Source organism: Callorhinus ursinus, unplaced genomic scaffold (assembly GCF_003265705.2).
Source record: "Callorhinus ursinus isolate GAN/ISIS: 27379988/994484 unplaced genomic scaffold, GSC_fseal_2.0 scaffold29, whole genome shotgun sequence".
NCBI classification, from domain to species: Eukaryota; Metazoa; Chordata; class Mammalia; order Carnivora; family Otariidae; genus Callorhinus; species Callorhinus ursinus.
Genome location: NW_027397091.1, coordinates 481,986 through 503,040, shown reverse-complemented (window position 1 = coordinate 503,040; position 21,055 = coordinate 481,986). Strand labels below are relative to the sequence as shown.

The 21,055-nt window shown below is 51.2% G+C and overlaps 1 protein-coding gene across 1 annotated transcript in view; it reads right to left on the bottom strand.

Annotated features, from left to right (window-relative positions):
* Positions 1-6,806: 6,806 nt before the first annotated feature.
* The window catches only part of TGM3 (transglutaminase 3), a 39,898-nt gene continuing 25,649 nt past the window's right edge, over positions 6,807-21,055 (bottom strand). The window contains exons 8-13 of the mRNA XM_073878473.1: positions 20,502-20,605; positions 17,677-17,922; positions 14,077-14,385; positions 11,841-11,998; positions 7,760-7,893; positions 6,807-7,384 (exon numbers count right to left, since the gene is read on the bottom strand). Coding sequence (XP_073734574.1) covers positions 7,237-7,384; positions 7,760-7,893; positions 11,841-11,998; positions 14,077-14,385; positions 17,677-17,922; positions 20,502-20,605 — 1,099 coding nt within the window. The 3' untranslated portion in view covers positions 6,807-7,236. The remainder of the gene's footprint in view (positions 7,385-7,759; positions 7,894-11,840; positions 11,999-14,076; positions 14,386-17,676; positions 17,923-20,501; positions 20,606-21,055) is intronic.

Here is a 21,055-nt window from a genome sequence, read left to right as displayed (position 1 = left end):
AGACATTCTCAAGGCTGGTGTAGCAGTTCAGTCAAAGCTTTCTCCTACATTATCTTTGGCTGTTGGCTTTTCTTCTTCTTCACACTTGTTGCTTCATAGTGACAAGATGGCTGCTGCAGATCCAGGTATCTTGTCCAAAGTCCACAGACTTTGATGCAGCATGAGCACAGTCATATGACTTAGGCTCAGCCAAGCCCATGTTCTCACTTGGAATTTTTAATTGGGAGCTGATGACGAGAAGTGGGGACAATGAGGACTCCATTCTGGGGGACGATGGTGGTCAAATGTGGTTCTGGTGGTTAAAAAATGGATTCTAGGGCTACCTTATTCTCAGGTCACCACTCGTGTGCTCACTCCACGGGTTATGTGATGCAATTTTGTCTGTGATGTTCCCCCTGCTTTCTAAGCCTGGTCCTCTGTCTTCTCCACCCAGGTCTGTGAGCTCCCTGACGTCCTTTCGAGATTTCCTTCTCTCCTTGATCCAGCCAGAGTCGGTTTCCACTGCGTGCAGATGGGGCTACCAAGCTTGGCTCCTTCCGGTGTTAGCTGAAAGACAACTCCTCAGAGAGCGCTTCTCTGGCTCGGGGAGAAGGTAGCTTGTTATTCCCCAGGACAACACCATGTCTTTCCTTCATCACACTCATCACAAACTGTATTTTACTTGTTCGTTTGTTCTGTCTGGCTCCGCATGAGGATGTAAACTCCATGAGGTCACGGACCATTGTGTTCTGTGTTTGTGGTGCGGTGCCAGACACATAGCAGGTGTTCAAGGGGGTTGTGATGGGCTGAGCAGATGCAGAGATGACAGGTGGATGGTATATTTGGGATGAGGCTGATGTGGGAGGCACCTGATGGGCAGAGAAGTCCCTTACCTCGGATCTCATCCTTCAGCCCCCCACATCTTCCCTTTCATGAGGAGCAGGCACCTCGTCGACTCTGAGAGAGCATCATGAAGAGAAATCCCTGCTCTTCAACAGAATCACAAGGGCTGTCCCTGCCCTGGGTGGGAAGGGTGCCTGCCTCCCCAACAAACAGGTACCGGTCAAGCACAATGGGGAACAAAAATAAAATAATATTTAGATAAAAGTCTATAATTAGCCCTAATGCCTGTGCCTAATGCCTACTTAGACATGGATAACCCAGGAAATGATAGGGAGACATAAATGACACTAGGAAATCATTCACCGGCCTGACATGTGTTGGAGCTTGTTCCGGTTACTACTGATGAACAACAAACTACCCCCAAACTCAGTGGTGTAAAACATCCATTAATCATTCTTATGAACGAGGATTTCGGACAGGGCATCGGGGGGATGGCTCACCTCTGCTCCATAATGTCTGCGGCCTCAACTGGAAGTCAAGAGAGAGGGGTAACTCAATGTCTGGGGCTGAAACCACCCGAGGGTTCCTTGCCTCATACGGTTGGTGGTTGACACCGGCTGGTGGTAGGAACCTTAGCTGGCCTTTCGGCTGGCCCGCCTCGGGGGGGCCCCTCTGTGTGGCCCTGCCTCACACCAGAGAGGCTGGGTTCCAAAGGTGAGTGCCCTGAGCGAGAGAGCCAGGCAAAAGCCATGCTGTCTTGTATGATTTATTAGAAGTCAAATAGCATCACTTCTACTGCAATCTGTTCGTCGAGATAGTCTCAAAGGACAACCCTTTGAAAGGGAGGAAATTAGACTCCACGTTTTGATTGAGTCTGGAAGAGCATATGGAATTCTAATTAGTATGTGGCCCTTTTTGGAAAATGGAAAATTTAATCTGGCACAGGGTTCCTCCCCCTGCTCGGTCCCCACCAAACTGAAATTGACTCTGGCCAGTCAGGGTCAGGTTCTCCCCAGTCCTTGTCATTCTCACGTTTAGCAACACAACCTCCTTCTCTTGTTTCCCCCTGCCGGGATCCCAGGCCCCCTGTCTGAACAAGAGAGAGTCCTAACATCCTTCCAGGCGAGCTCTCCTCTGAGAAGTCCTCCCTGATTGCCCCAGCCTCCCAGCTGGACCTCAAGCCTTCTTCCGCCACCCCCCTTGCCCCCAACCCTGCTCCTCCTTCCAGGACTGGCATGGAGCTCTCAGCACCTGGGACCTCGACTGAAGAAGATGCTTCTTGAGCTTAGGAGGGGGTCTCAGCACAGTGGTTAGGGGGTTGGATGCAGAAGGGTGGCCGATGGGGGGCAGGAGTGAGCCTGGAGGGGGTGGTAAAGAGCCTCCCACTTCACAGTTTCCCAGGGCTCACGTGGTGGAGGAAGAGCAAAACAGCTGTGCTCCAGGAGGGCTGGAATCATTGAAAGGTTCAGGCTACCAGAGGACGTTGTTCATGCCTCCTTTCTTCATGGCCCACATCCGATCCCTGGGGACATCTGGTGGGCTCTGCCTTCTTCACCACTTCTCACCCCAGAGCCAGAGGGTTTCTTTAAAAACACAAGTCAGATGCTGTCATTTCTCTGCTCAAAACCATCCTGGGCTCCCCATTCAGTGTAGGAGCCGAAATCCTTACAGTGTTATCTCTCCCCGCTCCTCCACCGCTCAGTTTCTGTCCTGATTCCTCCCAGCCTCCACTGCTCACTGCAGGAACATTGTTTCTTCTGTGCTCCAGGGATACTCCCCCCTCGGGGTTTTGCCGCACTGTTCCTGGAACTCACTCCTTTAGATCTTCACACGGCTCTCCCTCATAGTCCATGCTGGGTTTCTACCCATATATCACCTGTCAGAGGGCCTCCCCTACCCACACCCTCCCCAACACATACCCACATCCTGGATTTTATTCATCCACTACACTTTGTGTTTATTTGATTATTCCTTTGAATACCTATCTCCCCACATTCACCCCTGTACCTCTGCCTCCCCATGATGACAAACTTCCAGAAAGTACAGATCATCTGTGCTGAATTCCTAGAACCTCGTCACAGGAGGGGCTCATTAATCATCTGTGATTTGGTGAGATCTTGGCCATGGAATTTTTAATGGCTTGGTGACCCTGAGAGGTCACATCTTCCGGGATCAGGTGAGTCAGATTGCCAGTGTCATACACAAAAATATCAAAATCTCTCTGTAGAGTGATGCCCCCAGTCCCCACAGGCATTTCAAATTTAAACAGAAGGGGGCGCCTGGGTGGCTCAGTCGTTAAGCGTCTGCCTTCGGCTCAGGTCATGATCCCAGGGTCCTGGGATTGGGCCCCGCATCGGGCTCCCTGCTCCACGGGAAGCCTGCTTCTCCCTCTCCCACTCCCCCTGCTTGTGTTCCCTCTCTCGCTGTGTCTCTCTCTGTCAAATAAAATCTTAAAAAAAAAAAATTTAAACAGAAGTCTAGGCCTTCAGCCATCAGATGTTTTTTTACAAAAGCCTGCAATTACACAGTTGGGACAGTAGGAGGCACCCCAATCTCATCCCTCAAGGGCTGAGAAAAATCTGGAAGGGCGCACTCCAGTCTCAAAACTTGCCTGTCCTCTGGGGGAAAAAGTGGACGAGGAGTGGGGAAAGGGAACTGTTTTTTCATTCTTCTGTGCTTTTGCATTTAAGCAATTTTTTGGTGACTATATTTGTATAAAAATATTTTAATAAATGTGTCTGTATATATTTTAAATTTTTTTATTTTACAAGAGAGAAAGCTAACTTACTACACAGTGGCCATAAACTCAGAAGACATAAGTAATATTATTTTATTTTGTTCCAGATTGAACCCCCTTGATTACATCTCCTGAAGCATGCTGTGTGGGTTTATCTCGTGAAAATCAAAGACATAGATCATCCAAGGCAGCATGAAAGATTAATGGAATCACTGCGTTAACACTCCAATTTTGTCTCAGTTTTGCACAGCACAACAAATTATGCTGTGCAATAATTCAACACCTTGGATTGATCAGGTAATGTCATTGAACGTATCGTATATTCTAATGTGATATCAATACATCATTTTTATGCACATTTGCCTATGTTTCCACCCTGTAGATCGGCAACCATTGACAGATAAATGGTTGCAATAAAATATTGTAGGTGATCATAAAGGCATATGAAGGCTAGAATGAGAGCAGAGAATGGAGAGAACTTGTTCTGGCCTCTGTTGGTACACAAGGGTGGGTAAATCATGTCCCTTTTTGAAGGTTGCCAGGAGGAGAAACAACATAACGGGGGAACCCCTCCTACTGGGCAGGCTCCAGGAGATGCTGGTTGAATCCATTGATCTAAGTCTGACTTCTGAGGCATGTATGATCAAGGTCGGGAGGAAGAATGGCTGAGAACCAGAAGTAGGGCAGATGAAGAGGCTGCTTCCGGGAAAGGGGCTCTCGGGGCCCCTGCTGATGGCACCTCCTCAGTATGGGAATGCCAGAGCTGGTAAATAAGCAGTTGTGGGAAAGTAGGTTGGGAGGAGGCATCCAAGAATGCCTCCCCAGGGCTGGGTGCCACGGCAGAGACACGCTTCCTTGAGTTTCTGTATCATTTACCTCCCTGTCTCTTTGTAAACCTGTGATAGCATTTATTGCTGGATACCTTTCGAGAATTTGTGTAGGTAACACTGCATAACACAGGGGCTAGGCCCTGGAGCCAGCCTGCCTGGGTACTGCCTTTACTAACTCTCCCATGACCTAATTAACTGTCTGAGTCTTAGTTGTGTCATCTGTAAAATGAAGGCAATATTAGTCTTTTCCTCAAAAGATTGTTGGAAGGAGTAAATCCACAAATACCAAAAAATGCTTAGAACAGGTTTCTGGCTTCTGGTCTGGCAAGTACAAAGCTTGAACATCGTCACTCCATCCTAACAGGTACAAAGCTGAACAAACCAACTCTTTTTAGAACCATGAAAGAAATGAGGTCACCGTGCAAACACCAAAACTGGAGACATGATGGGTGAATATAGAGTCATAACTTACAGGAGCAGAAACCCCCCGAGCAGAATCTTCTGTGGGAGCCAGTGTTGGGGTAGGGAAACCTGAACTGTGGTTGATGAATTGCTGGAGGCTCAGTGTGGACAAGTCTGAGCGTTAAAAACTCCAAGGGGTCCTCCAAGGGCACTCCACACCTTTGTGACTTTTACCCCCAGGAGCCCTACTAGATTCTCCCAGTGAAGATCAGAGAAAAATCCCCTCATGCTGCAGGAGGAGGAAGGGAACATGAGGAAGGGTTCTGAAAAATTTTGAAATATGCCAGAATATTCTGGCATACTCTTCATAAGAAGAACAGAATATTCTTCTTAACAAGGTCTGCCCTAGGAGAAACTATTTAACCAGAACCTGATCTGTTGGGGTTTTGTCAGCATCTAACTGACCCAGAGGAAGGGAAATACCCAACCTTGACCCCCTCTCACCTTCCACGTGGGTGAAGGGAAATACACATCTCCAGTACACTCTCGCCATACAGTCTCCCCTGTGGAGGAGGGGCAGGAACTGAGAAGCATGTGTAAAGTTCACAGTTCAGGGGCACAGACTCACAAAAAAGCAGACCTAATCATAGGACTATAGGACATATAGGACATAGGACTATCCCTTCTTCCCACACCTGATCACCACATTACTAAAGGTTATTTTCAGCAGCTCATTTTATCCAGTGCATCATGTTTGGCTCTCGAGAAAAAATTACAAGGCTTACTACAAGGCAAAAACACAGTTTAAAGAGACAGAGGAAGCCCTGAAACCAGACCCAGATACAGCAGGGATGTTGGCATTATCAGACCAAGAATTTAAAATAACTATGATTAATATGCTAAGAGTTCTAATGGATAAAGTAGACGGCATGCAAAAGCAGGTGGGCAATGTAAGCAGAGAGATGGAAAGCCTAAGAAAAAACAAAAAAAGAAATGCAAGAGATCAGAGACAATGTAACAAAAGTTAAGAATGTCTTTGATGGGCTTATTAGTAGACTAGACATGGCTGAGGAGACAACCTCTGAGCTTGAAATAGCTCAATAGAAACCTCCAAAAGTGAAAAGCAAAGATTAAAAAAAAAAAGACTGGAGGGAAAAAAAAAGCAGAACAGAGTATGCAAGAACTGTGGGACAACTCCATATGATGTAACATAGATGTAATGGGAACAACAGAAGGAGAAGAAAGAGAAAGGAATAGAAGAAATATCTGAAACAATAATGACTAAGAATTTCCCCAAGTTAATGTCAGACCCCAAGTCACAGATTCAGGAAGTACAGAGAACACCAGGCAGGATAAATGCCAAAAAAACCCTACACCTAGACATATCATTCTCAAGCCTGGACCAGTCCCTTAGATTCAGAAAGCGAGGCATGATTGCCAAAATGGGATTCATCAGCACAAGTGACAGGAAAGCTATGGACTCTGCTTGGGGTCCTTTCAAAGGGCGAAGATTGAGGAGCCATCAGAGCACGTGGGAAGGCAGAGAAGTTTCCAGCTGAGTTAGCAGGGCCGTGGCCGCCTGGCTGCAGGAGGGGCAGTGTGGCTCCAGGAGGGAAGAGCCCTATGGGAGCAGAGGTGGGGCCACCATGGGAGCCTGCTCTGCAAAAGGGTTCCAGAAAAGACTCTGACGTCCCTTCTTTGCTACCTGCAGAATTTGGCCGGCAGCCACACAGAGAGTGCTCGAAGCCTGCCTGGGACAAGATGCTCCCTCTCCAGGCACCCTCCTCATCTATGTTTGGACATCCTGTTAGAAAGGTTTCCTAAATTCACTTGAACTGTCTCTCTAGTTCTGCCCCTGGAGAAAAAGCCCGCTCCCTTTGGACGTTGCCATGTGGGGAACAAGACTCCTTTGGGGTCCCCTTTCTCCCGAAGAACATGGCCCCCACCCCTCTTTCTCCTCCACCTCCTTAGGCAAAGCAGCAGTCTTGGAGAGCCTGTGCTGATTTTGCTCTTTTTAACCTTTATTTTGAGTGTAAAGACGTGAGCGCCAACCAACCCCCTCCCCCCATGGTGGCCCGAGGGAGACGTAGGAATGTCCCAGCTGCAGGCTTGGAGTAAGAGTCTGTCTTCTCCCCCATATCCATTCAGAGAGTTGCTGGGTCAGGGGCCACTCTGTCCTGCAGCGCTGATGGGCTTGAGGGCCGAGCAGGGCCATGGGGCTCCTGGGAATGTGCAAAAGTGAGCAAAGTCCCAGGCCGGGGTCGGGCCAGCCCAGCCTGGGAGTGAGGGAGAGGGCGTGTGCCCGAGGCTGGGGGCCCAATCCAGGCTGTCTTGGGGGGCGCTGTGGGTTTCCCAGGCTGGACAGCGTGGGCAGGGGGCTCACTTCACAGGTGAGCCCTGCCTGCTCCGTGTTACCCAAGTTTGTATGGGAGCCCCTCGGGCCCTTCACTCGGCCACGTCGATGGACAGCATGGCCTTGATCGCCGGGAACTTGTTGCAGGAGAAGTCAGCGAGCAACTGTTTGGTGCCGCTCCGGGTGGGCAGGATCTCAAAACGCACTCGGGACCGCTCCTTGGGGCGCAGGGTTGGCACGCTGGTGGGGGAGGGCATGGGTCAGTGTTGATGGGGAGGCTCACGGGACCTCAGGCAAGGTGGGCCCTCTATGGCCCTCAAGTCCTGTGCTGGTGAGGTGGCGCCTTCTGGCTGCCTCCCTGGGTCATGGGCCCCGCGAGCCCTGGGGCCCCTCAGCAGGGGAGGGAGGGAGTTCCGTGATCTCCCACAGACGCTGAGCCCTGAACACCAGCCCCAAGCTCTGGTGATCTCAACTTCCTGGGAGTTCGAGTCTGGCAAACCCCCAAACCAGAGGCAAATGTGCAACCCCACATGCAGGTTCTCCCCGGGGCTGTGGGGAGGCCCCCTCGAACCCCCTCCCGCCATCCCCCACTGGCCCCTCAGGCCTGGGACTCACTCGATCCGGAGGCTGCCCAGCAGCAGACCACTGCCCTCCACCATCAGCACGCAGTCTTTCACCGGCTCGTCCAGCGGGTTGGAGAAGAGCATCTGGACGTTCACGGGCTTCCGCACCCGGGCCTGCTCCAGCACCTGCGGGGAGAGGGGTGACCAGGTCGGTGAGAGCCCACCCGGCTGGGTGGGCGACTTGGGGATGGGGAGACATCATGCAGGGGGTTCCTGGGAAACTGCTATCATCTCCATGCTTCGGACGGGACCCCCGGGCTCAGAGGGAGAGGCGGCACATCGTAGTGGCTGAAAGCACTTTAGCTTCCCCGCCGGGTTCACGGTCGTCCTGGGAAGGGCAGCCCCGCTTCCCAGGACAGCCAAGCTCCATGTGGGCTGCTCAGAGGGCTGGGGACTATTTCATTCTGAACTTAGTGACAGTACTTTCCTTGAGGCTCCTACTCATGGGTCCTGTTCCTCCCCTTCTGGCCTGGAAGTGCCCTCCCCAGGAGGCCTGAGCCTGCTCAGACACCCCCGTCTCCTCAGAGCCTCACGCTCTTCTCCACAGGCCATGGCATTGGGCCCCCACCTCAGCTCAGGCCACTCTCCTCCGATGACATCCCAGTCTATCGCTGTCCTTCGAAACTTCTGGTGCCCAAAGCTTCCCTGTGTGCCCTGTGGGGTCTGGACAGGGCTCCTGCACCCCACTGTCCTTGGTCAGAGGCTGGAGAAGCCTTGGGTTTCCCGTCAGAAAAGCCACCTGGACTATATGTTTGCTGTCGAAGGGAAAACTGTGCTTCTGCCAAGAAACAGCCGTGACTGAGCAGACACGTCATCTCTCTGGGCCTCGACTCCCTCATCTGGTAAAGAGGGCTAATCGTCCTTCCCTGCCTTGCATGGAAGGAACCGAATGGGATCATGGATGCAGAAGAAAACGTCTGGGAAATAGAACCTGGATCGGTGTGGCTGCTGGATTTCTTTTCTCTTTCTTTGAGGGATCATCTGTTGTTAGCGTGGTTTTCCTTTTCTTGCCCCTACCATTTGGTAGCAATAAAGCTTCAGTTCAGATAACTTCAACAACCAAGGCCTCTCTGGTTCCAGAGCCTTTGCCCTTCTTACCAGGCCCTGGGATATCTACCAGTACTTTGTGCACAGCATGATCTCTACTGTAATTCTTCCCATGGAACTCACTTACGGCTGGGACGTAATGGGCAGCGTGAAGCATAATTTTATGCCATTGGGATACAACATGGCTACATAAACAGTGCCATATTTTTCACATTGATATTCACTTTGAGATTTTCATGTATTTGTTCTTCTTTCCTTATTGTTGCTTACCACCGTGGCCCATTGACCCATATCTGTAAATGCACCCAAAAGAGAGGATAAGAGCCACCAGAAATCTGTGTCTGATCATCAGTGGTTCATGGGCCAACACGAAGGACATCACCCTTTGGAACAAAGTTCAGATTTCATGGTCTGATTCCAATAGAACATCGTCAATGTCTGCTGTCAATCCGTGCCAGATTAGATCATGGGATTTCACCCAAATTATTATCTTTTCATAGAGATTACCCTCATGAGTTTAAAAATCTGTGCCTTGCTCTGAGTGAGCTATGTGCTGATTCCTTCATCAAGACAAGAATGTGTTGATGCTCTGAAGGCTGAAGTAAAGGTGAGGTTGTGTTAGGAGGAAATTCACACAAAGATGTCCAAAAGAAGAATGATCAGATGCCTTTTTTTTAGAGGCCGGGAGAGGGGCAGAGGGTGAGGGAGAGAGAGCATCTTAAGTAGGTTCCACGCCAGCATGGAGCCCAGTCTCACAACCCTGAGATCATGACCTGAGCCGAAATCAAGAGTTGGATGCTTAACCAACTGAGCCACCCAGGCGCCCTCAGATGCCTTTTTTTTTTTTTAAAGATTAAGTAAGAAAGTTCTTGGTGGCACCTTTTCAGCCTGTTTATATTCTGATCTCCTTTCTAAAGATATTATAGACTCTTTAAAGACAGAGTTGACTTGATATGGAAATGCAAAAGATGTAGAGCAAAAGTATTGAATAAAAGATAAAGCTATAAGAATGTTTGAGGATAAAGGAGTATAATGGGGAAAATCTACCTTCCCTTAAACACTCATCATTTTAGCATGGAACGTTTTCCTAACTGAACTGGCTGCTATCTAGGGTCACCTCCCAGCCTCAGGGGGGCATCAGCCCTCGGCTGTCCATCACGTCTGCAGGGATGAGGCACAGTTCTTGGAACTGTCTTAGGAATCAGGAGAGGCTTCAGCATGCAGAGGACAAGCGCAGACTGAAAATGAAGACTCTTGTGGGTGGGGCAGAATGCACAAGGGCTCAGCTCCAGTTCTGGTTATTTTACAAATTTGGATTAGTTTCCAAGATACTGTACCAGGGATGACAGTGATGGGCCCAGAATGGGGTAGTGCCTCCCCTGTTGGAGCCGACCGTCTGGTAGCAGACCAAGACCAAACAAGTACACGAATAAAGGTATGACTTCAACTAGAACAAAGTGAGAGGACAGAAGGCTCTCAAGCGTGTGTAACTGGAGACCATGCCTGATTTGGAGGGTGTGGGAGGGGGCACGTAAGGGAAAGGCTTCTCTGAGGACAGGACACCTGCAAGGGAAGTATTTTATTATCCCCATAACAGCGTTGGGGCACCTGAGACACAGAGATCAAGGGCTACTCAGTGTGGCTGTTGATTCATGGTGGTGATTCAAGGGCTGAACTCGTGCCCCTCTCTGCTTCCCCCCAAACTGCCTGTCCGGTCACTGGCTCCCCCTCTGAGGTGGGGGACTGATTCCCATTCTGAAGCACAGTCTGGACGAACTGGAACAGCGAAAGAGCTCAGTCCCAGGCCAGCCGCAATGGGAACGTGTGCCCTTGGTCTCTGCCCTCTGAGGTCAAGAATCCCTGCAGCTAGGGTGCAGCTTAGGGAGAGGTGGGACCAGGGCAGCCACAATTAGCTGGCTTCTCTAGAAATCTGGGGCTTGGAATGCTGGTGGCATTGTGATGGGATGGAAAAGGCAAGCGTTGTCTTGGCAGCCAGGGCAGACAGTAGATACAGCAGGTGTGGGTGGACCCAATCGTGAGACTCTCCGTGGGACCCCGCAGGAAGATCCACCTCCTCTGTGCATCCATCCTCCCGCCCTTGCCTGCCAGCACCTCACCCCTCAGATCTGTGCTGTCTGCCTCTGGTGGCCTCCGCCCTGGACCGGCGGAAGGAAAGGGTGGGTAGGTCCCAGGTAGGCTGGACAGGAAGGGATGGGCTTGGAGTCAGCACAAGTACTGGCCTGGTGCTGAGGAAAGGACAGAGTGGTCCCAGGTGCCTCAGTACACCTGCAAGCCCCCCCCCACACACACACCTGGGCTCCTGGGAAGGACCCTGGGAGCCAAGTCACAGCCAAAAGCAAGCCCTAAAAGCAGAGACAGAGACATCCTCATCCTCAACCACCGTGAAGATGCTGTTGCTGGCTGTGGACACACCCAGACACCTAGAAAGGGCCCTGGGCTGGGAGTCCAAGGGCCTGAGGTCCAGCCCTGGCTCTGGGCAGGGATGACAGTTCTCTTCTCTTCTCTGGGCCTCAGTTTACTCATGTGTGACGTGGCAGGGTATGGGAGCATGAGAGTGGGCTCCTAAGAGTCCACGATTCTGTAACTCTGGCGTCTTGAATGTGGACAGAGGCAAGCGAGTGGTGCTCCATTCTCCACCAACATGGCCAGGGGCTGGGCCTTGGGCTCCCTGCGGGCAGGACCCTCCCCTTGTGACTCTTTGTGATTCCTGAGCCTGGCAGAGCCCAGAACACAGCAGGTGCTCAGAGCTGAGTGCACCAGGGAGCCGAGGAGTCCCTCTAGCTGCTTCTTGGCGGATACCCCCAGTGCATCTGGGACCAGAACCAAAGAAGCCCATGGGCCAATGTGCCTATTTATCACAAGGAACAAGGACGCTGGTCTGAGCAAGAACTCTGGCCAATTCATGTGGCAGAGGCTGGACCTGAGCTAGGCCCAGTTCCCTGCCCCTCTCAACAGGGAAGGAGTTTCCTGGTGGCTCGGGTGTGCACCCCTTCACCCCCCGTTACCTCCAGGGTCAGGCTGGGGTTGTCCAGGATGATGTCCCTTTCTACCAACACCTCAGCCTCGTCAGACACCTGGCACACAGCTGTGGTCCGGATCATGTTATCTGCCTTCAGGTACTTCTCATACTGAGCATATGTAATCTTCACGGGATGCTGTATTTCTGGAAGGAGAAGCCAGGGAGGGCAGAGTGAGAGGGAGGGGGGCTGACTTCTGGAACCTTCAGAGCTGAGGTCCAGCCAAGGTGGTGGGGAGCTGGCCGGGAAGGTCTGCAGCCCCGGGCTTGACTGAACCCTCCCTGCCTGTTCTGTGGGAAACATGCCTCCCTTCTGTGCAGCCTCCAGAGCAGAGGCTGGGGAGGCCCTGGGCCTCTGACTGGCTGGGCAGCTTCCCAGGAGAATAGGATGGTAGGGACCAAAGCTTCCTCCCGTCCTGGACAATTTCAGAGGGCAGGAAGAATACAGAGGCTTACCGATTGCCTCATGATGACAACAAATAATAACTAGGAAGGGAAGCCGGGGATTGGCTCCATACGTGCTTAGGATCCTCCCAGGCCAACTAATAGTCTGGAATTCTGTTGTGACAACACCCCAAGCCGCCTCCCCCCTCTGGTCTCTCCCGCTTTCCAGTCACCCCCACACACCTGGCAGACGCGGCTTCAGAAGCTTCCCCCCGCCCCAACATCATGCTCCTCCTCTTCCTTGTCACTTGAAATTTTCCACGACTCCTCGCTGCCTCAGAAATAAAGGTCAGACCCCTCAATCTGGCCCTGCGTCACTGCAACCTAACTCCCCTCTCCCTTGAAGAAGTCCTTGGTGCTTCCCATCGGTCCTTTGCCAACACAGATATATGGTCACTTCCGTGCTTGGACATGCATGGTTCCCTCACGTGGAAATGCCTTCCCCGGCTTCTGTCCCTTTACTTGGCTCCCCCCAGGCCTCAGGGCCCCTCTCCCTCCTCTGTGGTCTGGGTAACTCCCACCTCTCTCTCTCGGTGGTGATGCTGGGTGGCCTGGGGTGCCCCGGCACCCACAGGGTCATCTGCTCTTTGAGGAGGAAGTAGCCTCTGACATTCCCACTTGAGAAATTAGCCTGGCCCGCCCTGAGTAGGCAGACAAATGTGCTGAATGGATTTTTTAAAAAATTTTTAACCATTTCCCTCATGTGAACTATTTTTGGCCTGCAAAAAATAGCTCTCCCCTTGGGTTTTGAAGGTAGCTAGCAGCCTGGCGGTTGCTTCTGGTGTGGGGAAGATTTCTGCTATAACTCCGCCAGAAGCCAGGTTGCTAGGGATGCTGCCTTCTGACAGGTGTAAAACATCTCAGTTTCCCTACAGACAGAGCTCTTTCAAGATGGGCTGTACAATTAATCAGTTTTTATTTATATGAAGCAAAGAGCCACCCCACCCTTGTTAATCTGCTTTGTAAGGCTCAATTTTTCATAACAGCGTGGAGGATTTTGCCAGTGTGAGCACACCTGCATGCTAATCCTCCCAGAGTGCCAGGCTTTTGCTGCTCCACCTCGCTCCTTTCCCAGCAGCCACGGGTCTCTGTTCCTCCCAAATTCTCAGGCATCACTGCCCTGGGGAATCAGGAGACTCCCCACCTGGCAGCTATGAGGGGACGAACACTGGACAAGGGTGTCAGACCTTGCTGTATGTTGCAGCCCTTCCGGGGTCAAACCTGAAAAGTGATTCATTGTGGGGTGGGGGTGGGGAGTCCCTGGGGCAGGGGTGGCAGAAGTAGAATCTAGAAGATGAGGGGTGGGCCTGGATTTAGCATTAGGAAACCCAGGACCAAGACCCTGCTTTCACCACTTACTAGCTATGACACTTAATCTCTTAAACAAGTCACCATCTCTCCAAGCCTCAGTTTCTGCCTCTGTAAAAGGTGATACTGAAATCTGCCTTTTTTAGTAGGTCAAACGAGAGAGGATCTAAGGAAGCACCCTGCGTGCTGAGTGAAGTGGTATATACCTCTAAGGGATATCGCAGTGGGGCTATTAACTGCCAAAGCCTCCCTCCTTCCTCCCCCCTGGTGTGGAAGGATTCTGGTCGGCGCCACCCTGATTAGCACTGTTCCCCATGACAACTTTCAAGCCTTCAAAACCCATGGCTTAACCACAGTGATGGTGCGCTGCTCCTCTCTTAGCTGAATCCGTTCCAACAGGAACTCTCCAACCCCAAAAGAACATCAGCCATCTTGGATGCGTGGCATCCCCCACAAACCACAGGATGAGTTACCTTCTTTGGGATCCAGGGCTATTGTGACGGAGTCTTTCCACACCTCGTGTACCAGCGTGCCGTTGTAGACAATGGTCCAGGCCGTCATGTTCACGGTCACCGTCTTCATGTCGCTTGTCAGGTTTTTGAGCAACAAGGCCATGTTGACTTCTTTGCCCACCTCCAATATGCCAGTGACCTTGAACTTCCCCAAGATGCTGGGTTCCCTTTCCTCTCTTGCCAAGTGTCTCGCAGACGTGGCGCTAAAGGACCCGTGGGGTTTAAGTTTCCCCAAGGCCTTTTCAAACACTTGTCTCTCCTGGCTGGAACCTGCATGGTGGGAAAAGAGGGAAGCTTCTCAGGGACGGAGTGGCAGCCTGGGACTCGTTGGCTCTGCAAGGATTCTGATCCAAGCAAGGGTCCCTGCTCTCCGGGTCTCTCCATTTCATCTTCCTTAGTACGAGGCGCACGGACCAGCTGGTCCGTGCGCTCTCCCTGACAGCTCTGCATGTCCAAACGAGCTGCGGGGAAAACTTTATCAGCACCTGTACGAAGTTACCATATGGCCTGATATTTGGCTCAGGCTAACTAGGTTAGATTTCCTCTTCCTTTTCTTCGTTTTATGTATTTCTTTATTTTTGGAGAAAAGGTCTCTTGTGAGAACAAACAGCTCCTTTAAACACAAGTAAAAAAACTGAGTGGAAAAAAGGTTAGAATGAAATTATAAGCAAAAAAAAAAAAAAACGAAAACAAAAAAAGGTTATGGTTTAGAATTGGCTTCATTAAAAAATTTTTTTTTTCAAACCACTTTTCCATGTTATTCTGCTTTGTTTCTAAAGGTCCTTCGAGGTCACAGAGTGGAGCTTCTGCCCTTGTGAAAAAAGAACTCCCCACTGTTCGTTTGGTCCCAGTTATGACTGGTTTAAGTTGTCGAGAGACTTTAGGTTTTAAAAACACAAAGGACCGATTTTCTGACTCTGACTCAGATTGTGAGGGCTGTGGAATGTGAGCACGGCCATGGTGTACCCTCAGAGTCATGGCTTTTGGGCACTAAGGTGAGTAACCACTTCCAAGCCTCTGGGCCCATGGTGGCCACATGGTTCACATAAGGCTCCCTGCCTTGACCTGAAGACAGATCTACTATTAAGGAGAAGGTGTGTTGACCTTCCAGGAACATGGGCAGACATACACAGAGAAGAATTACCATGTTTATACCTGCAGACCATACTTAGGGCCCCCATCTTCCCCAACCACCGTGAAGTTTTGAAGACACCAGATGACTTATTATAAGCACTTTAAAACTTAGCGAAGACTTTCCAGTAAGTTCCGTGTAACAACTGGCTGAGACCTCAGAGGCCAACTCATCCAAGCCCATCATGTTAAAAGTAAGGTCCTAACGACAAGAAGCAACTGGTCCAAGCAACTGGTCTAATCTTGGGGTTAGAGGCAGAGAGGGGGCAGCCCCCAGGTGTCTACACCCATAGTCCAAGGTTCCCCGCCCCCCCCCAACATCCTCCTGAAAAGGATGCAGGCAGCCAGATTACCCAAGCTGATAGCTCCTGGTGGGCTGGGTTCTTTTTGGTGCCTTCCCATCCTGCAGCAGAGTTGTAAGTCCACACCCAGGGCTGATGTCTGTGCAGGGAGCTGAGCCTTCTGAGCCCGGGAGAACTCAAAGTGGGTGTGTTTGCACAATGAGGCTCAGAGCCCAGATACCTATATAGGTCACCTGATGGGTTGACTCAAGACTAAGCTTCCTGCTGCTGTTTTCTCCTTTGGTGTTGCCATTGCGCAAATGCTTAGCAACCCACTTTATGAGCTTTTCCTCCCTGGGGCCCTCGCAGACAAGCTGGCATCACTAGGTAAGGAGAACAGGCAACAACAGGCAGGGTGACCAGCTCTGCTGTCATGCAGAGAGATACTGGGGCATCGCCAAGAGTCCTGCCGGAACCACCCCCAACCTGGCCATGGCCTGGCCCCGCTCCGTGGCTTAGGAGATTTGCCTGGGACAGACAGAGCCCCTCAATAAGCACAATCAAGGTATATCACTAAGGGAAGGACCCCCACAAGACATCTATCCCAGTAAGCAGTGCACTTCAAAAGTCACCTCGGGAGGTCATTATTCCAGTGACGCCGCAGATGTCCGAGTTGATAAGCATCACCACTATTTCAGAAGTCCTCTCTCGGTGCCAGGCCCTGCACTTGGCACTCTCTCTACACCAGCTCATTTAAATCCTACTGAAGACAGGCATTGCTATTGTCATTTTACAGGTGAGGAAGCAAGGGGTCCGAAATCCTAAGACTCCTCCTTGGGGTCTCCTGGTGATCAGTGTAGGACTGGAGTTGACTTCCAGCCCCTGGTTATTTGTTCCCTGGCTCCTACACTTGTTTCTCTATCGCAACAGTGTTGAAAATACTTCTCCTACATCTGTGAGCTTGGGGGGCGGGGCGGGCAGGGGACCCATCTGCTACGTCCCTCATTGCCTCCCCAGAGCTGCTGAGCATGGAGCGGGCACTTGGGTGGGTCTCAGTACGTGTGTATTGACCTAGAGAAGGGCTGTCTGACCTAGCCATGGGAGGGCCTGCAGAGGCAGATTGGGGGCCACCCTGAAGCCACCAATCTCATGACCCTAGGCCCATGCCTCCAAATGTCCACATGTACCACTACCCGGAGGGGTTACCCACCTGGACCTGGAGTCAGACCTCATCTCCTGAGCTCTTTCTCCAGCTTTTCTCTTTCGTGAACTGCAGCTGACACCAACAACCAGCAGTAGTGAGAGCTTTGGGGTTCACTTTAGGGTGTGTTCTGGGTGCCTTTAGGAGAGCACTTTGCTTGGCCCCTCAGAACCTGTGTTGTGTGAGGATCAACCAAAGTGTCTATTTCTAAACACACTAGAAAGAGACATGGGATGCGTTACGGAGTGACTGGCTTGCTAGAGCCAGTGTTCATTCACTTTTGGCTGTTTCTACAAATGGACGTCACCTTCATACGTGGAACTTTGTCACTCTGGAGAGTCCCCAGCGAGACAGGCTGCTGACTCTGAGAGCAGCTTCCAAACTAGAGTAGCTAATGTAATTTGCAGAGAGGCAGCTTTGTAGAAAAATGAGCCTTCCCAGTGACTCATGTGGGTGCTTCAGGCTTCTTGGGGAGCCTCTGATGCATGCAAGGCATGGGCCCACCTCTTCAGGGTCTTTGTCCATTTCTTTGTTCAGATAGTATTTCCTGCCTGTCTTTCTTGGAGGCTCAGAGAGCAGGCCGACTGAGAAATTTCTCCTAGAGCCCTGGGCAGTCTCTCATGGGGGCCGTGTTTCTCCCTTTGATGTCCAATCACAGAGCTGTCATCCCAGTTGTGGGAAAGGGACACAGCTGGAGAAGAGCTGGGCTGACAGCTGCTGGGTCCTGTGGCAAAATTCCACTGGCGCTGCATCTGCTTGTGACAGTTCTGTCCCCACTGGAAATAGTCTGCAGAGCTGGACGTTAGGTGCCAGGGAGCAGTCCTACCATTCAGGCAGAACGCGCAGAGAACACAGAAGGAGTATGAAGGATTTTCCCTTCTCCACCCTCAAAGCTGTCTTCCCATCATCAAGCCCCGGGTAGCACAGCCCCACCAGTGCCCTCCCTACCTTCTGGATACTTGTACTTCTCCGTGATGTCCATGCGAGAGTTGCTGCCCACCGCCTTGGTGCTGATGTACCTGCCAATGCTGTGAGTGTCCGAGGCATTCTGCTTCTGAGTGTTGTTGTAGACGTCATAGATCCAGGTGATGCGGTCGGCGTTTACCTCCGCAAAGATGAAGGGCATGTCGAAGTCCAGGTTCACATCGCCCTCTCGGACGGCAGCAACAGAAGCGGGGCCGCACTGGAACACCCCTGGTAGTGAGGTACAGAGACTGCGTGCATGCCAAAGCCAGGTGCCACAGCCCACCCCGGCACCTGTCCCCTAGGAGCCACCCCAGCGACACCACTCCCCTGCCTCTCCCCCCAGTACCCCTTCAGCCCCGGCTGCCTGCCCCCCTCATATGGCACTCAGCATGGACCCTCCTGTTATCTTCTGCATGGCACCCCGCACAGAGTGTTCTTCTGCAGAAGACTGGCCCCGTCCTGCCCTCCGCGGGTGCGTGGTGGATGCTGATCCACCACCCTTGGGCTGTCTCCTTTCTTACCTCTTGTGCTCATGGCTGCCTCTTTTCTACCCCTACAAATCATCCTTCCCAATCCCTCATTCCTTATTCCTGGAAGTATTCCCTAAACCCAGCCCATAGGAGTCTTGCTCCTCTGAGCTCCCAAGCCCTGTCTATCACCTTCCTCTTCTAGCACTTGGCACAGGTAGGTCAGATAGATGGATAGACATGTAGACAGATATATAGATGTAGAAATAGATAGAGTTTCATTCACGAAGTGCCCAGCTGAAAAAAGTAAGGTGCAGCAGAATAGAAAGAAGGGGGTTATTCTGTTTGTGTTTACAAGACAAATAGACAAAAAAGACACATATGGGGCACCTGGGTGGCTCAGTCAGTTAAGTGTCCAACTCTTGATTTTGGTTTAGGTCATGATCTCGGGGTTGTGAGATCAAGCCTTATGTCAGGCTCTGCGCTGAGCACAGAGCCTGTTTAAGATTCTCCCTTCCCCCTCCCCTAAAAACAAAACAAAACAAAACCCCAGAAAAACCCAAAAAACCACATACGTGCACGTTTATATGCCTGGAAGAGTGACTTTCAACCTTTTTTTTTTGCCACGATCTCTATATTATGGCACATAGATAGTCCTAAGACAAAAGTTTTACAGGACAATACTTGTTCTTATTGTGTCCAATGCACCCTGAGATTTTTTCTTTTCCTCTAACCCCACTTTCCATGCCATTTCGCTTCGTTTCTTTCTTTTGTTTCTAAAAGATTTATTTTTAAGTAATTTCCACACCCACTGTGGGGCTCAAACTCACAATCCCGAGATCAAGAGTCACACGCTCTATCGACAGAGCCAGTCAGGCGCCCCCATTCTACTTCTTTTTTTTTTTTTAAGATTTTATTTATCTGACAGAGAGGGACACAGCGAGAGAGGGAACACGAGCAGGGGGAGTGGGAGAGGGAGAAGCAGGCTTCCCGCTGAGCGGGGAGCCCGATGCGGGGCTCGATCCCAGGACCCTGGGATCATGACCTGAGCCGAAGGCAGACCTTAATGACTGAGCCACCCAGGCGCCCCTCTACTTCATTTCTTAAAATGTTAGTCACATGGGTGCCTGGGTGGCTCAGTTGGTTAAGCGACTGCCTTCGGCTCAGGTCATGATCCCGGAGTCCCGGGATCGAGTCCCACATCGGGCTCCCTGCTCAGTAAGGGAGCCTGCTTCTCCCTCTGACCCTCCCCCCTCTCATGTACTCTCTCTCTCTCTCATTCTCTCTCTCTCAAATAAATAAATAAATCTTTAAAAAAAATGTTAGTCACAACTCACTAACTTGATTTTATAACCATTAATGGGTTGCAGTGAAAAGTGTGAAATCCAGAGGCCTGGAAAATATTTGGAAGGTTACCCCCCACCCCAAATCCAGTAATGCTTATTGCTTCTGGTAGAGGGGTGGGGTTAGGGTAGGGAGGTATGACTTAGCTTTTATTGTGAATCTTTTTAGAATGGTTTGAAATTTTTTTAACCATGTGCACATATTACTTTTATAATTAATTTTTTTTTTTAAAGTAGGCCCCTCACCCAGTGTGGAGCCCAACACTGGGCTCAAACTCATGGCCCTGAGATCAAGACCTGAGCTGAAATCAAAAGTTGGACGCCTCACTGACTGAGCCACCTAGGTGCCCCATAATTTTTTTTTTTTTTTAAGTTTGAGAGAAACAATTCAAAATGAAGGTAGCAAACAAGTTACTCCCTGGAGGTCATAAGAGGGGAAAGAAAACTTCCTGGAGTGTCTGGGACCCAAGCTCGGAAGGGAGTGGCCAGAAGTGGGAGCAGAAGCCCTGGGCACAGGGACAGGGAGGGGGCCAGACTGCACAAAGGAGAGTTTGGTTTGGCAGAAGGATGCCGTGGATGGGACAGAGGTGCCGGGGGTCATGATCAGAGACTTCCAGCCGAGCGGGGGAATTTGGGCTAAATCCCTGGGCAACGGGGACCAGATGGTGTCTGCGCTGGGAGACACAGGCTACCAGAGGCGGTGTGGGGAAATCACTGTTGGCGGATCGCGGGTTCCTTCCCTTGTTGCCTGGCACGTGCCAGGGCCTCCACAGCAGGGACAACAGTCATGTGGGCGCGGGGAAGCCACTCACTTAGATAGCAGCCTGAGCCAGGCAAAATTAGGATGAGAAGTCTACTCTGAAAATATTTTTGGCTTAATTCTGTCGTGCCTTCCAGAGATGGAGAGCCGCTGTCCGCTACCGTAAAGAATCTAGAGGCCAGGACAGAGAGGGAAACCCAGAGAAGGGGGTGGTCAGCGGGGCCAGTAGAGGGTTACCTTGGCTCCTCTCCTGGGGGGTGGCGTCCAGAACCTGCCATCCGTTGTACGAGGGGTCCAGGTCAGTCCGCACAAACCAGCCTTCATTCCAGACGTGGAAATTCCTGCAGACAGAACCAGACTGCAGAGCTTGCCCAGGGCCACACAGCCGTAGGTGACAAAATACCACGTCTCTGGCTGAACAGTGCAGCACCCCCCACTCATCATCGAGTGAGGCTACCCTGCCCGAGCTACAGTGCTAAACCTTGCCAAGCTCTGTCTCTCGCAAGTCCTCAAAGCACTATGAAACAGGTACCATTTTTCTGCCGATCTCATAAACAGGGAACCTGAGGCTCAGAGAAGTTAAGCAGCTTGCGATGGCAGAGTCAAAGTTTGGACCCAGGTAGGCCTAACCCCCAAACCTGGGTCCTTGACCATGACGGTTCTACTGCCTTTCTGAGGAGAAGAACGGCTCCAGGTGAGAGCCGGCAACCAAGCTGGCAAACAAACCCACACGGCTTTCTCATGGGCGTCCTGCTGGGGTACACCTCTGTGTCTCCCATCGACTGAGAATG